This window comes from Naegleria fowleri, assembly GCF_008403515.1.
Source record: "Naegleria fowleri strain ATCC 30894 chromosome Unknown tig12, whole genome shotgun sequence".
NCBI lineage: Eukaryota > Heterolobosea > Eutetramitea > Acrasida > Naegleriidae > Naegleria > Naegleria fowleri.
Genome location: NW_025407944.1, coordinates 609,565 through 625,336, shown reverse-complemented (window position 1 = coordinate 625,336; position 15,772 = coordinate 609,565). Strand labels below are relative to the sequence as shown.

General features: G+C 36.8%; 5 protein-coding genes across 5 annotated transcripts; 3 read left to right on the top strand and 2 right to left on the bottom strand.

The window, feature by feature from the left end:
• Window positions 1-9: 9 nt before the first annotated feature.
• FDP41_011968 (uncharacterized protein) lies at window positions 10-8,601 on the top strand (the record flags this gene model as incomplete). Its single annotated transcript, XM_044702435.1, has 3 exons — window positions 10-555; window positions 1,389-2,444; window positions 2,545-8,601. The coding sequence occupies 3 exons, from the start codon at window positions 10-12 to the stop codon at window positions 8,599-8,601; spliced, it is 7,659 nt and encodes a 2,552-aa protein (XP_044566820.1).
• Window positions 8,602-8,692: 91 nt separating this feature from the next.
• FDP41_011967 (uncharacterized protein) lies at window positions 8,693-9,502 on the bottom strand (the record flags this gene model as incomplete). Its single annotated transcript, XM_044702434.1, has 1 exon — window positions 8,693-9,502. One exon carries the CDS (start codon window positions 9,500-9,502, stop codon window positions 8,693-8,695), a length of 810 nt encoding a protein of 269 aa, XP_044566819.1.
• A 442-nt stretch (window positions 9,503-9,944) lies between these two features.
• Window positions 9,945-11,831, top strand: FDP41_011966 (uncharacterized protein; the record flags this gene model as incomplete). The annotated part of the gene is made up of 3 exons (XM_044702433.1): window positions 9,945-10,188; window positions 10,350-10,517; window positions 10,678-11,831. 3 exons carry the CDS (start codon window positions 9,945-9,947, stop codon window positions 11,829-11,831), a joined length of 1,566 nt encoding a protein of 521 aa, XP_044566818.1.
• Window positions 11,832-11,938: 107 nt separating this feature from the next.
• FDP41_011965 (uncharacterized protein) lies at window positions 11,939-13,330 on the bottom strand (the record flags this gene model as incomplete). The annotated part of the gene is made up of 1 exon (XM_044702432.1): window positions 11,939-13,330. The coding sequence occupies one exon, from the start codon at window positions 13,328-13,330 to the stop codon at window positions 11,939-11,941; it is 1,392 nt and encodes a 463-aa protein (XP_044566817.1).
• Window positions 13,331-13,643: 313 nt separating this feature from the next.
• Window positions 13,644-15,740, top strand: FDP41_011964 (uncharacterized protein; the record flags this gene model as incomplete). Its single annotated transcript, XM_044702431.1, has 1 exon — window positions 13,644-15,740. The coding sequence occupies one exon, from the start codon at window positions 13,644-13,646 to the stop codon at window positions 15,738-15,740; it is 2,097 nt and encodes a 698-aa protein (XP_044566816.1).
• Window positions 15,741-15,772: the final 32 nt, after the last annotated feature.

Here is a 15,772-nt window from a genome sequence, read left to right as displayed (position 1 = left end):
TACCGCAAGATGAACATCAGAATTGACTCTTGTATGCTCCACAGCCTGGAAAGACGTTTGGAAAGAATTGAACAACAAGCGAATTACATTTCAGCTACCCTCAAACAATTAAACGCCAAACTTAATGAATATATACGAAATGAAGAGAACAGAAATTGCGAAGAAAAGGCACGGAAGCCATTAGATCATTCGCATCACTTGTTACAATCTTTACAACATCATCTATGTGACGCAATCACCTTTAGAGAAAATCCATCAGTTGAGAAAACTAACGATCCACCAGTTGAGAAAGATGAGAATACATTATCAACATTGAATCAACCAACTCCATCAAAACAAGAAAAAGAATACAAGCCAAAGAACAAACCTCGCAAAACAAGAAGGACCACACAAGCTAAAAAACAATCATCCACCGACAAATCCAAGCCAAAAAGAAAAACAAAGCAAAAGAACAAACTTCACGATCATACTAATCATGGACAAAAAGGCAAGATACTATATTTGTATTATGATGATCAGTGCTATCAACAATTCGATAAGAAACGTGTAATGAATGTAAGAACAAGAAAGAAGCATCTCACCTTATACTGGATCCAAGACTGCTCTCCGCCCTTCAACATTATTAATTGTTGTGACTTAGAACTTTGAAGACAATGCTGGTAATCGATACATATCATTATTAACATATCATATCCATCAACACTATATATACCTATTCATGACCTTTTTACAATAATTGACGACTCAACCTTACAAACCAACGAAAACCATATGCATTAACAGACCAAACACTGCTTTATTTTTACCTTCTGTTTGAATCATGGACTCAACCCATGTTAACAGTTGCTCAACACAAGCATGTAATCTGTTAATATTTGATATATCCTGTTAAAAACATTCGACATTCAGAAGTAGTATCTAAACGAAAATGAAGTCCAATGTTGTTTTATGACAAGTATTGAGGCACCGAAGGGCCAATAAACAATATTTAATTTTTTGAACTTGCTTTTTCGAATGGCGTGTGTTGTACGTTGAGTGAATCATTTCTCTTTTGAAGACAACAACAGGTCATGAATCTTTTGACTTTCAATTGGCTAAAATATATTAATAATAGTAAATGCCAACTATTTAACACGACATGGATTGATTCAGGAAAGAATGTTGAACAAGGAAAGATAACAACTGACGAAGACAGCCATCTCTTTCCCTTTCAAGTTCAGCAAAAAAAAGTGCTCTTGCTTCGAAAGTATTAAAATTTCCGGTGACGTTTGGCAGGAGAATCGACAAGATTCGTGTATCATTTGTTGTGTATCCGAATGCTGAATCCAAACTTCAAACCATTTCATCATTGCTATTACATTGGACATTATTGAACACTGAAACAACAGCAAAGCATTCAGAACTACTTTCCAAGAATTTGTCATCATCACATTTTCTATTTTAATAATAAGCAAACAGCAATGACACCTTCTCTTCTCTACTTGATTTTAACCATTGTTATTGCAAGTATTGGAGCCGTTTGGTTCTTTTTAAAATCATCATCATTAAAAGAACCAACCAAAAAGTCCTCGGATAACGACATCAAGAAAAACACATCCATCACTGAAAAGACAAAAGAAAACAATAAGAAAACAATTACAAACGATATTACTAAGCAAGATACATCTACTACTAGTAACAAGAGTTCCAATCATGACATTCATGATGAAAAACTGCATCAAAAAATGTCAGTCGTCGGCAATGACACGACGGATTGTGTCGAGCATTTAACGGAACAACACCCGGAGCAACCTTTGAACACCAAGCAAGTGTCGCCTCAAGTGTCGGAACACGCAACAACACAACAGGACCTTCGACAAGAGGAATCCTCTAACAACATCAACAATTCTCACACCACAACACTAAAGACAGTTGACTTTTCTCACATTGACATTGCTTTACAAAATGGTATGGATGCAGTGGATTCGAATCTTTCCATACAGGATATTCAAAAGATTCGTAAAGAAGAAGAAGCACTCGAGATTATCAAGAACTCAAGCATTGAAATTCTTCAAGCCTTTTGCAATGGGGTCATGGAACGAAATACACACCGAAAGGCCATTTCCATATTATCAGCATTGTCTCAATCAAAAACAGTTCGAAATACGGTGGAGTCCAGTAAGAGACAATTTGTGATCATTCAATCATGGGCTCGCAGATTGAAAGCCAAAAAAAGTTTTGAGCAAGTGCAAAATTCTGTGAGCACTATTCAAGCTCTATGGCGATCCAAATTTGAAATCACTCAAAAATCAATACAAGAGGAGAAGGTGATTCGCATTCAAAACATGGTGAAAACAAAACAAGCTAAAATGGAACTGAAAAACACGCTTGAAAGTATTGTGAAATGTCAAGCTCAATTACGTGAACGATTGACTCGTCAACAATTCAGTAAGGAATTAGAATTTGTGGAAAAAATTAAAGCTTTAGCCAAGAGAAGAATAGAGGAAAAGAAAATTCATCAACTCATAGAATCTTCAACATCATTACAATCTATTGCAAAACAAGTGTTGCAGTCAAAGAAAAAAGCATCAAAGCTTGGAGGCCATTCAAAGACTACAATCTCTCTCTCGAACAGCTCTTGTTGAAAAGAAATATTTGCAGTATTTAGACTCTACTTTGAAAATTCAAGCTCTCCTGTTGCGTCAACATCAAGCCAATCATTTTTCAGAATTGCGAAATAGTATTATTTTACTTCAATGTGCTTGCAAAGCCAAATTGAAAAGAAATACTATTGAAGAACAAGTGAAAACTGTGTTGACTATTGATGCTCTCTATCATGCAAAGCGAGAACATGAAATGTTTATAGCTCAAAGAGAGGCCATTTCAATTTTCCAACAAGCATGTCGTGGGTTTTTACAAAGAAAGTCCATTCAAGTATCAAAGGAGAATATTCACACGTTACAATCATTAATCCTTGGAAAGATGACACGAAATTTACAACAAAAACAATATGAACAAATTGTGAGATTGACTGCTTGTGTGAAATCTAGATTAGATCGTCAAGTATTTGATCACACGAGAATGCAAGTCGTTTGCTTGCAATCTCTAATTCGATCCAATCTTGCAAAACAAGTGACATGCAAAATGCAACAAGAACAAACAATTTTAGCCTCTCTTGTTCAAGCTTTAAATAAGAAGCGTTTGGAATTTTCGAATTTCCATTCAAACAAACTAAATTCATCTTATATTGCAGCATGCGTTCAGGGAAAGACCCAGAGAACAGAATTCAAGCATGGTATCTTCAATTTCATTGTTCCCTTACAAGCACATTGTAGAAGATATTTGGAAATGAAGAATAGAATCAAACTAGGCCACATGGTTGATCAAGTTTCAAGAATTCAAGCTCTTATTCGATCGAAAAAGTGTCACCAAGAATTTGAAAATTGCATCCAAAAGCTGAAAATAATTCAGGCATTAATGATAGCCAAACGTGAGCGATCTTTACTGAATTTGAAAGTGACACTTGCGACCATTCTGTCTGCAACATCAAAGGCCGAATGGACAAGACGACAATTACACACTCACTTTACACATGTGAATCATTTGAATGCTCTTACAAAGAGATACATTGAGGTAAGAAAATTTCACGAGCTCATGAATTCGATCACACTCTTGCAATCTCGTTCTCGTGCCTGCCTTGAACAACGCAATTTGGACACACAAATCATGCGAGTTCTCCACTGCCAAGCTTTATGTAAGGGAGGTCTTGAAAGAAAGATTCTTCAAGAAGAGAGACAACTAATTAAGGAAAATCAATTGAAACAAGTCATGGAAAGTTGCACACAATTGCAAGCATTTATCCGAGCGCAACATGTAAAACACCAATTCCGACATGAAGTGCTAAATGTCATTTCCTTGCAATCCGCATTACATGGAGCTTTCATAAGAAAGAATTTACAGAGACAGCATCAACTCTCGACAATTGTTCAATCCTTGCACAAAAGCACGCAAACGCGGCACTCTGTCACCAACGCCCTCATCTTTCTCAGACATTTACAATGTCATACTCGGAGATGTGTTCAAAAGAAGCATGTCGACAAGAGTCGAGAAAGTGTCATTACTTTGCAAGCGAAGATGAGACACTATTTGTGTTCCAAAGCTTTGAATGCAAGTAAGAAAGCTATCGAATGGATTCAAGCAAAAAGTAAGAGTTCATTAACATACAAACAATCACAACAATCCCTCCAAAGAATCCTCACTCTGCAAGCTCTGATGAGATCCTTCCACGAGAAGCATGTCCAACGCCAAGACTTACATCGAATATTTATATTGAACTCTCTCATTAGATCCAATCGTTCACGTCAACAAGTCCAAGTCGAATCAAAAGCACTCGTTCAAATTCAAGCATTGATTCGATCTCGCATGTTGCAACAATTTTTACAATCATGCCTTTCTTCGGCTCGCATGGCACAAGCAATGATTCGAGGAAGGCAAGATAGACATTCCAAAAATGGAAACCAACAATCAATCGTACTCCTTCAAGCACTTGCAAGACGACGATTAATCCTAACTGAATGGACTCATTCCAAGACACAACTATCAAAACTGCAATCCATGTTCATGTCAACACACTGCATAAAACACATGACCCGTGACAGGAATGTCATCACACTCATTCAGTCATGGATCAGATCAAAGAAAGTAAGAAAAGAAAAACATCAACTCTTGGAAAAGTCTCTTCAACTTCAAGCTAGATTCAGACAGTTAACGACTTCCAACCAATTACTTCTCTCACTTGGAGCGATTCGTACCCTACAATCTGCATTTCGTGCAAAACAACAAAGAGACCATTATTTCAAATTGAAATCACTCGTTCAAGTAGTGAGCATGTGCTTCCTTTCCACACAAGCTCGCCAAGAAGTGGAACATTCACTCCAACAGATTCTTCAAATGCAGTCTCTTCTTCGACGACACCATTGTTCTCAAATCCAATGGAGAAAGATATTATCACAACTTGTCACTTTACAAGCATTCGTTAAAGCAAGTCATGCTCGATTGACAATTGAACATTCTCTGAATACTCTTTCACAGGTGCAGAGTGTCCTCAAAGGCAGACTTTCTCAACTCTACTTGTCTCGTGACTTGCAACGAGTACTCATTCTACAAGCACTCATTCAATCTCGTGCATGTCACATCAAGTGGCGTGCACTCAAGGGGCGAGCACGCCATTTCCGAGAGAAAATGAATGACATTTCTGTCATGCAAGGTTTCATTCGAGGATTTCTCTATCGGAGAGATGATTTATTATACGTGAGTCGTCACAAGAATGCAGATACTGGCTCGAGTGTGATGGTTCCATCGACTTCAGACATTTTACGTCAACTCTATGACGAGGAAGATGAATATTATCAAGCAGCACATTCTGAAGAAGACGAAACCAATGACAACAACAAGGATGAGACCATTCGTGAAAGTTTACAAAAACTAAATCTAAAAGAATGCACTCAAATACTTGGCCATGACACATCCGATGCATTCAACAACATGAAATCACAAGAATTATCCAAAAAAGAATCAAATGTCACAACTAGCAATAACCAACTCTTCGGAGAGATGAATTCACAAGAGACCCAATCATCGACTGCTCCTCCAATATTCGAATCTGTAGATTCAACACTCTTCTTACAAAAGAAAGAAACACAAGATGATCATTTCAATAAGCCTTCCACGAGTAGTGTTCAATCCCTATTGATGGAATCTTCTTCACAACATTTCCACAAAAAATCACAATCCATTACATCTGTTTTGACCAATCGAGATCACAATGCTTTGAATTTAACAAACAATCAAGCTCCTCATCAGAGAAGGGACAGACGTAATTCTGCATTCCTAAACTTGAGTACAAAACCCATTCAAAAAAGAAGTCAAGTTCACAAACTCATTGATGAATGCATTCGAAACAAATCTTCAACTTTGGATTTATCTGGATTGAATTTGGATACCATTCCGTATGCTGCTATTGAATGTAAACATGTGACTTCATTACGACTGGCGAATAATAATTTGGCCACATTACCTTCGTGGTTTTCTGAAACGTTTAAAAATGTCACTGATTTGGATCTTCATGGAAATCAACTGTATGAGCTACCCTTTGATTTAGCACAGTTACCTCTTCGTAAAATTAATATTTGTGAAAACAAATTTGAATTTATTCCTCAACAAATTGTGGAAATGAAATCCATAGAAAAGATGGACCTTAGTGGAAATGTATTGTTGAGTTTACCAACAACGATTCGTCATTTAGAAAAGATTGAAGAGTTGAATATTTCTGGAAATTGTTTAATGACTCTTCCTGAAGATATGAAAGAATTGAAAAGTCTCAAATTTTTCAAATATGATAACAATCCCTATTTACAATCTGAAATTTCAAGAATTGCTGAAATTGCTTCTGCCATCACTGGTGAGAAGAGTAAGACCATTGTTCAAAAATTGAGAAATACTGATACGTTGGGCTATAAGGAAATTGTCACAAAGCCAAAAGAAAATGTCTATCTTGATCCATATGGGGATTTGACAGATCTGTCAGATGCCACTGAAATGTATAACGATGAAGAGCAAGAATCAGACTACACGATGACTGAAGAAGGTAATTTATCTCCAAGAGGAAATCATCAGTCATCTGCCAATCTTGCACCCCTCGACACTCCATGTACTCCACCCACTCGAACTCATTCAGATTCAAAAATTGATCTCTTAGATTCTGGAATTCCCTCCTCTCAATTGACTGTTCCCTCCGCTGCCAATGAAACCGTTCAACCCATTTCTGACACAGACTCTGAAGATTTGAGTACCACTCCTCCAAAATATGTTCCACAAATTGCCATTCCAAAAATCACATTGGATGCCATTCAGAAGCAATCATTGGATTCTCCAGGAACAAACTCTGCTGAAATTTCTCCACAATCACTCCCATCCTATGAAGATTCACAAAAACGAGTATTTGGAGTCTTATCAAAAGAAGGTAATGAAAAAACCTACTCGGAAGTGGTTTCTATGGATCAACCATTGTTCCAACAAGGTCATTCCAATAAGAAGAAGAATCAACAAAAGAAGAGATCGAGTGTACACAACGACGAGTGGGAGGAATGGTCAGATCGTGACGAAAATACAGAAGAAGAAGAAGAATTGTGTGTACACGAACGAGAATTGAAAGAAGCCAAAAAAATTAAGGAAAGAATTAACATGGTTCTTGAAATTTTAGAAAGTGAAAGAAAATATGTGAAATATTTGGACGTGTTGTGGGATTTATTCTATGAACCCATTGTGTATAATCACTTTCCACATGATAAGGTGAAAACTCCTGAAGAATCTGAGAGACTCGTTCCCAAGTCTATTGCTAAATCATTTTTCCCTCATGATTTACTCACGATTAAGACCTTTAATAAGAACTTTTTATCAAAATTGGAAGAACGATTCAAAATTTATAGAGATGATCCAACGAAAATCTATGACATGATTATTGGTGACATGTTTATCAAAATTTCACCATTTTTCAAGATTTACACCTCCTATCTCAGTTCCTACGAGAGTTGCATGACCAAAATTAGAGATTATCGACAACACGATACTCGATTTAACAAATGGCTGGACAAACGAAAGATGCATCCAAAAGCAGCAGGTTTAGAAATTGGTTCTTTCATGATCATGCCTGTGCAAAGAATTCCACGTTATTTACTCTTATTGACCAATCTATTCAAAAACACGCCTGAAAATCATGGCGATTACTCGAATTTAATGTCTGCCATTGAGACTGTGAGTGAATCTGCATCCACACAAAATGCTAAAATTAAGGAAACCAACAATCGAATTAAGGTTTATCAATTATCAAAACTCATGAATTTGAGTGATTTGGTACAACCTCATCGACGATTAGTTCGTGAAGGAGAAGTGATTTTTGGTGAAAATTCACGAGTCGAATGGAAAATGTATCTCTTCAATGATCTTATTTTGTTTAGAGAAAAGAAGAGACAAAAGACCAAAGTTTCAAAAACTGTAAAGGCATACTCCTTATTGGATGCATACATTAGTGGAGGTGGTCAGAATCGTTTGACCATGGTTTTAACCAATGCAGACACCAATCAAAGAACAGAAAAGGAAATTTTCTTCCCATCACTCGAAGTGAAAATGGAATGGGTGGTTGAAATTGAAAAAGCTCTCGAAGAAGTCAATGAAAAGAGAGAATTCATGTCGAAGGGATCGAAATCGGTTGTGAGAACAAGTGGACGAGCTGGAAGAATTTTAAGAGCTCTCAAATCTCCAAAACGAGATCAATCTTCTCCACACAGTGGTCGTCATCACAACCATACAAATTCCATGGCTGAGCTCTCTCGAACGAATTCCACCATTTCCACTCAGTCTTCACTCTCTTCGAATCTTAGTTCGAACACTACTACTACTGGCTCTGCTTCTTTAATCTCGACACCACAAACTCCATCTTCGTCATCATTGTTTTCACAATCAAGCAATGAAAAATCAAAGAAGAAATCAATTTTAGGAAAATTATTTGGAGGATTGAAAAAGAAAGCTAAAGATGGTAAAGAAAAGGATAACACTAAGGAATAAATGACTTTACAGTTTTTAATCATTTGGCAGCAGACTGCTTATATTTGTCATAATCCATATCAATCTGTGAACCATTAATTCTCATGTGTCATCATTGTCTCTTTGAGAGACATTCAAATCGATGAGACTTTTTCTTGAGACATGCAAACTTGACTTTTAACACTCTCAAAATATCCACAAGTTTCTTTGGAAGAGGAAGAGCTTCTGCCATTCTCCGACCCTCTAACTTGCAACGAGCCACTCTGTGAATTTTCTTTTTGCATTGTTTCATCACACGTAGAAGGTGAGAAATTGTCTTTTGATAATGTTGGAATGCTTTTCTTTTTCGTGAGGATTCCTTTTTCATTCTTCGTTTCAACCTTTTAAGGTGCTTGAAGATTCTTTTGACTTTCTTGTGAGCTCTTTTTAAAGCTTTCTTTTTTCGATGGAGACGGCGTTTACAACTTTTAGAGGCTCGACTTTTGGAAATTCTATGAATGGCTCGAATAATGTGTCTGGTTCTTTTTTTGGCTTTTGAATAAGAGAATTTCAACTTGTCCAATTTCTTCTCAATCCTTGTCACTCGTTGACGTAACGCTTTCCATCGTCTCAATTTTTGTTCCACTTTTTTCTCATTCGTCACAATTCTCAACTTGCAAAAACCACTCGCCATTCTTCTTCGGTAATGATAACAACTCGTGGTATTAGGTCGATTCCCTTTCAAAGCATCCAAGTGATGAAGAGAGGTCGAATTTGACGAAGCATTGTATTTGAGAGGTTTTTGCTTGTGCACCGATGGAAGTATTGTCTCTCCTTTTGTGGATGGAATGATATAAAAACAACCAAAGATGAATACCAATAATAACGAGAGGGTGATGACAGTGCTTTGTGTCATCATTTCGGAACCACCATGTGCTTTCATTTTCTCAATACTTCCTTTTGAGAGAGGAAAGCTGTTTTTTTTTGTATGTTGGGAGTTGTATAGAGAGAGAGACGTTATGATGATGGAGAAAGTTTTTTAGTGACAGGTTTAAACGTGTTTACAATAGGACAACTTTTGAAACAATACATAGAGCTAGTTGATGAGAATACAAGATTGAGGAATATGACCAATGTCACCTTAGAAACACCAACTGTCAAAATGTCACTCTAATCAAAATTATTCTTCTTTGAGCATTGTATTCCTCAGTCAGAATGTTGCAACGACTTGATTTATGGTAACCATCTCTTCATGCTCCTCCTTCATGAAAGCTCGCATTGAATAAAGTAACCATGCACCTGTCATTTGACAAAAAAGGCAACCTACTTTTTTTTCAGCCAATCAATAAATTTCACAACTCTAGTCTGCACACCCAGAAAAAACAATGAAAGCATTCTTCAACCGTCTAGGATTTGGCAGCCATTCTTCCCAACAAGAAGCTCAACAAGATCTTGACTCGGTTCAAAAAACCACTCTCGACAACAATTCCAACAAAAAAGATTCACTTTCTTCTTTCAAGTATTGTTCGATGGTTCATGCGATGAAGAGAAGTTTATCTCAATCCTCGTGCCGTGGTGTGGAGTATATGAAAGAGAATGGAACTAAGAGAACGAAATTATTTAGTTCGGGTAAGTAGAAGCGCGTTTGTTGTAGAAGTCTAATTCATAGATTCAACCATCATAATATTGATAAATATTGATATTCATTATAATTTCAATACCATTGATGATCATTTCAATAATACACGACGGATTCCAACCAATATCATCATTCTCGGTTGATTCTATAGGCTCCAATGATAGTGGTCAAATGGGATTTACGAAAAGTTCAACCTCCGATAGTGTTGGTGAATGGATGCAGGTGAATCAGATCAAAGGCTTTTCTGCAACCGAATCTGAATTGATCCTGAGCAAAATTAATGTCATTGCCGTTGGAAGATCACATTCTCTATTTGCTAGTAAGTAGTAGTAGTAGTATTGAAGAGTAGTGGTAGAATTGTTGGTCATATATTTATAAATCATTATATATTGTATTGTACATGCACATGAAATGATCACAAACGGATCATGATGAACCTTGCAAATTCTTCTTCTCAAATAATTGTTTGGAACAAACAGCTACGGATGGTGGAATCTATGGCTGTGGAAAGAACAATTACAATCAACTCGGAAGCACTCCATGTGGTACTGGTTCCACCGATGTTGAGCTCTTCACATGCATGAATGATGAAATGCTGAGAGCCATGAAACAAGAAAAGGAGGCCATTCGTTCACGATTATCTCAATCATCATTGACGAATGAATTGCAAGAATTTATGAAATCCACTCACTTTGATCACATTCACAGTGTGGATCACATTTCTTGTGGCTGGTTCCATACCATTGTCATTGTGAATGGGAATATCATTTTGGGTGCAGGTCATTCATATTTTGGACAGTTGTTTGGTGCCGAGTTTAGCAAGAGTTTTACAGTTTTGAATTCAAAAATTGATTTGTTTAATGATTTTAGAAATGGAAATCCATATTGCCAGTATACAGTGACACACTCGTCGTGTGGAACATTCTCAAGTTGTGTCGTTTTCAATCGACATTTAATTTATAATTGTGGTGAAGCATCAAAAGGTGGCAATTATTTGGTTCACAATTGTACTTCACTCAAGCATCCAGTGAAGGACATTGCCCAGACAGATGCCAGTATCTACGTCTTATTGGATGATAACTCTCTTCATTGTCAACCAAAAGAAAGAGAGGATTTCAAGATGGAGGAGAAACGAGTGGCTGCCTTTGGAGGGGGTCACATGTCAAACACCTCCTATTGGGTCACAGATATAACGGATAACCCAGTTATCACATCCAGCGAGCAAAAGAAAATGGAGTTGTTTTCAATTTCACCCAAACTTGGAGCCATGGAGATTGACTTGTTTGGTGGTTATTATTGCATGTTTGGAGTCATTAATAAGAAAATTCTATTTATTCATGGCAATAAGCTCAACTCAGCCAAACTGACAGATATACCTTTCACAACTGGATTATTCAGTCCTCTGATATCAGCTCAATCACTAACTGTATCTACAAATCCACATAACAAAAAACTAGCAGAATATTTGTTCATGGAACGATTCAATATTGAATGTGTTCAATCTGGATGTGATGTAAATTTACTGTTAATTTCTGAATATGTTGGAAATGACTTTATGAAAAGCAGGTTGATGAAGCAAATCACTGACGAGAATTACCAACGATTTTGCGATATTGATATTGTCTCAGCATGATTAAACATTTTTAAACAGCTGAATTAATTTATTGTCAGCGCTCTCGTTGCTTGTTTTTTGAGGCAAAGAATGATTCAGAGCTGCAGATGAGTTTGAGACTGGTCAAGTTACTGAAATTTATAATCGAATTGTCCTCCGAAATCCTTTGGTACTTTTGTCACATCCAAGACGTCTTCCACATCCGCAATATTATACACCATTTTGATTTTGTCTGCTGTTTTCTTGTCTAAAAATTGGTACACCATCTTCATGAGCACCTTGTACGACCAACTTGGATTATACACCAACACACATTTCATACGTTCTGCATAGTAACTCGATAAGGTTAAAAATTCCTTAATAATGGCCAAATCAAAATTCTTCATCGCTACTGTCCTTCCATCATAAACGATCGTGTATTGCTCTACGAATTGACTTAACACCTTATCTTCAATGACAGCCAAATCGGCTCCATCTTCAATCGAACGCAATAAAGGTAATACATGTTCTTCATTATAGGATTGAATCATGTTCATTCCATATTCTCCCATATAGAGTGTATAATTGATGCATTCATCAAAGTCTCTATCGTAGGTGACATGATTCTGTGGATAAATATAAATAATTGGAGAATTCTGTTTTGTGAAATCCAACCAAAAGCCCTTCATTTTCGAATATTCTCTCTGTACACTCTCTTTCGTAATTAAATGTGGTTTTTTATACAATCTCCAAGCAATGGTCTCATCGATCAATGTTTTCACAGCCTGATAGTCAAATTTTCTTGCATGACAAAATCTCAATAAACTAAATACATCCAACACTAGTCCATAATCATCAATTAAATCCTTCAATTTCATATTCACAGGTTCATAATTTACACATGAGAGGTGTGTATCATGTGAATGCTCCTCCACTGTTGAAAGCAATGACAAATCCATTTTGATCATCTTTCCAATCACTTCTGAAGAATTCATTTGATATTTGGAGGTCAATAAATTCTCAACTGCATTCAGAAATCCATCATTCTTTTCATCATCATGACATGAGCTCACTCCCAACACATATTTCTCAATTTTCTCAAAACATTCCTTTTCAGAATGAGCAGCATTTCTTAAAAATTGATTCTTTTTCGCGAGTTGCAACCATTCAAACTCATAAACCTGGTGTGAAAGGTTGTCACTTGTCAAATGTGTGGTGAGGGTCGACACAGAAGGCCTTTTTCTCAACCTCATGGATTGTTGTTGACAACCTTGAATGCCACTATACACAAAGACATGAGGAGGTTGAGCATGATTATTCAATATCTTCTTCCATTCGTTCAACAACTGATGAGCACAAGCATGCATTTTCTCATTCTCTCTCAAATTCTTCATCTCTAAGAGACTTGCATGAGAATCATTATTACGGGTGATATGATCTTTAGAATTCTTTTGTTGAATCATGTCTGTCATGATGGCAACATGATTTCTCTCAGAAGAAGAAGATTCAAAATCCATTTGTTGAGTATGAGTCCTAATCATGGTCAATGAATAATGATTCGGAATGAGAGAAAGTAAAAAGGATTCGTTGTCTTAGTGGAGGCTTTGGATTTGTTGGACGTGATGTGTGGCACACAAAATTCAGAGAGGAAGGCTGCGTGTCAATTTTTTTTGAAATCTCTGACAGGTTGTAATGAATGGCTTTGTGGATGCATTCGAGGAATGAATTGGAATGAATTCAACAAATTTGTTTTTGAAAATGATTGTAGATTAAGCCGAGATTAAAAAATTCCCGCCACAAAAAACATCACGTCTCGTGTCACCTGTCATTGTTGTAGATCCACAACATCAAAAAATGTCACCCTCGACAAGACTCGGTCATCGTGGTCATTATGAAGATGATGATGAAGAGTCGAGTACCAACTATGAAGATTTATTTCCTTCAATCACTTCACCCACTTCAAAAATTAAATCTCTCAAATCTCTCAAAGCCATCCACAAGGAAATTTCTTCCATTCTCAATCCGAAATTGGAACAATGTCGATTTGTCTGTCCTGCCACTCAAATCATATCGGAGAGTCGCCATCGAGTGGTCATTCTATCACTCATTTATCATCGACAAAATCGAGGAGAATATGCTGTATTTATATTTAATGAAAATTTAAAATTGAGAGAATGTATTCCGATTAAGAGTTTTAATTTTTTTGTACAATTACAACAACCACCCTATAATAGTCCACATTCTCAACACCACCACCACCACGTCAAGAGAAATCCATACGATGAAGAAATGATCATCAAATTTCAAAAATCAAACATGTGGTTGAAATCGGACGAGAATGACGACGAATACGAAGATGATTACACAGCTCTCAGTGATGATCATGAATTTAAAAAACAAGAATGGAAAAGACACAAATTTCTGGCATCTTCCACTCGTTTGGTTCTCTATCAAGTATTGAATGAAGATGAATTGGTTCAGGATTTTGTTTTTTCATTTCAAAATGATCAGCAACTCATGACATGTCTCATGACCTTGTCAAATATTTGTTCTGAAATGGATGTGGAGAATCAACATTTGACATTTGATCAAATATTTGAACTTCCCTATGATTTGGAATATGCCATATACAAAGATGAAATGTATGATGAAACGAAATCTAACATTTACAGACCTCCTAATGGTTATCAATTTTTCACATCACTTTCCAACATTAAGGATCAAATGAAGAGAGCTCATACATTCATGAACCTGTCACAACAATCCATCTTGCTGAGACAACAAATTCAAAGAAAAGCTCTTGAACAATCGTTCGCATCACTCTCGTCACAAATTTCCAATTCAAATAAGAAACTTTCCTCGAAAATGTCTTCATCCATTCTTTCGGTAGGAACTTCCCCTACATCCTCTCTTTTGAGTTCAAGTTTACATAATAAGGAAGAGAAAAGAAAATCACTCAACAACAACAACAATTCTTCTCTCTATAGCTCTCTCTTGCAATCCGCTTTAATGAATAACAGTAATAGTAGTATGAATGGCCTACAATCGAAATCTGGTGCTGCAAAGTCCACACCTCAACCATTCGAATGGGTTCTCTTTTTTATTGAAAGATATGAATTGGATGTGAATGAAATTGAATTTCTAAATCCGCTCTATCAAGATATGGAAGATGAAGAAGAATTGACAGAAATTAAAATCATTGAGAAAAAGAAGGCAACTTTGGTGGAGGAGGATCTTGTCACCATTCCATCAGTCACAACTACTTCATCGTTCAACAACGGCAATGGAGCAAAGAAGAATTCCACTCTTGGAACAGGACCTGAAGAAGACGAATACGCTTGGTTATTGAAACGTTCGGAAAATGACATTGAAGAATATGTGAATTCCATTCAGGCGCATTATGTTCAAAATGTCACAAAGAGTGTCACTCAAGTCTCTTCCACTCCTTCAAACAAGAATGGTGGTATTTCAATGATTGCAAAGACAGGTGTCACTCATAATACATCTTCTGTCAGTACTTCTTCAAAGGTAGCTCAAATCACCAAGATTGTAACAAGCCACCAGCAAGCATCTTCCTTGTCTCCACTTCAATCGACATCTTCCTCCAATTCTACTGCTACGGTGACTCCAACAACAACAACCACGGCTCCCAAACTCTCTTCAGAACCAATTCAAGTCTCAGGTTATCAATCAAGTTTGATTTCCAAGTTACAAAGCATATCTTCACCAACAACAACAACGACATCAAACTCACCTCCCACATCAACGTCCAACAACTCAACACAGCCCGTCTCCAATGTTAAAGTGATTGCCTCCACAAAACATGCCAATGTGGCAGCTCAGCAACAAAAGGAGGAGGATGACTCGGATATTTCCATTAGCATTTCTTCGTCGTCAGAAGGTGAAGATGATGATGATGATTTGATGCTCAGCAGTGATGACGATGAATAAATCGTGTTGTTTTGAAATTCTTCAATTTTCAC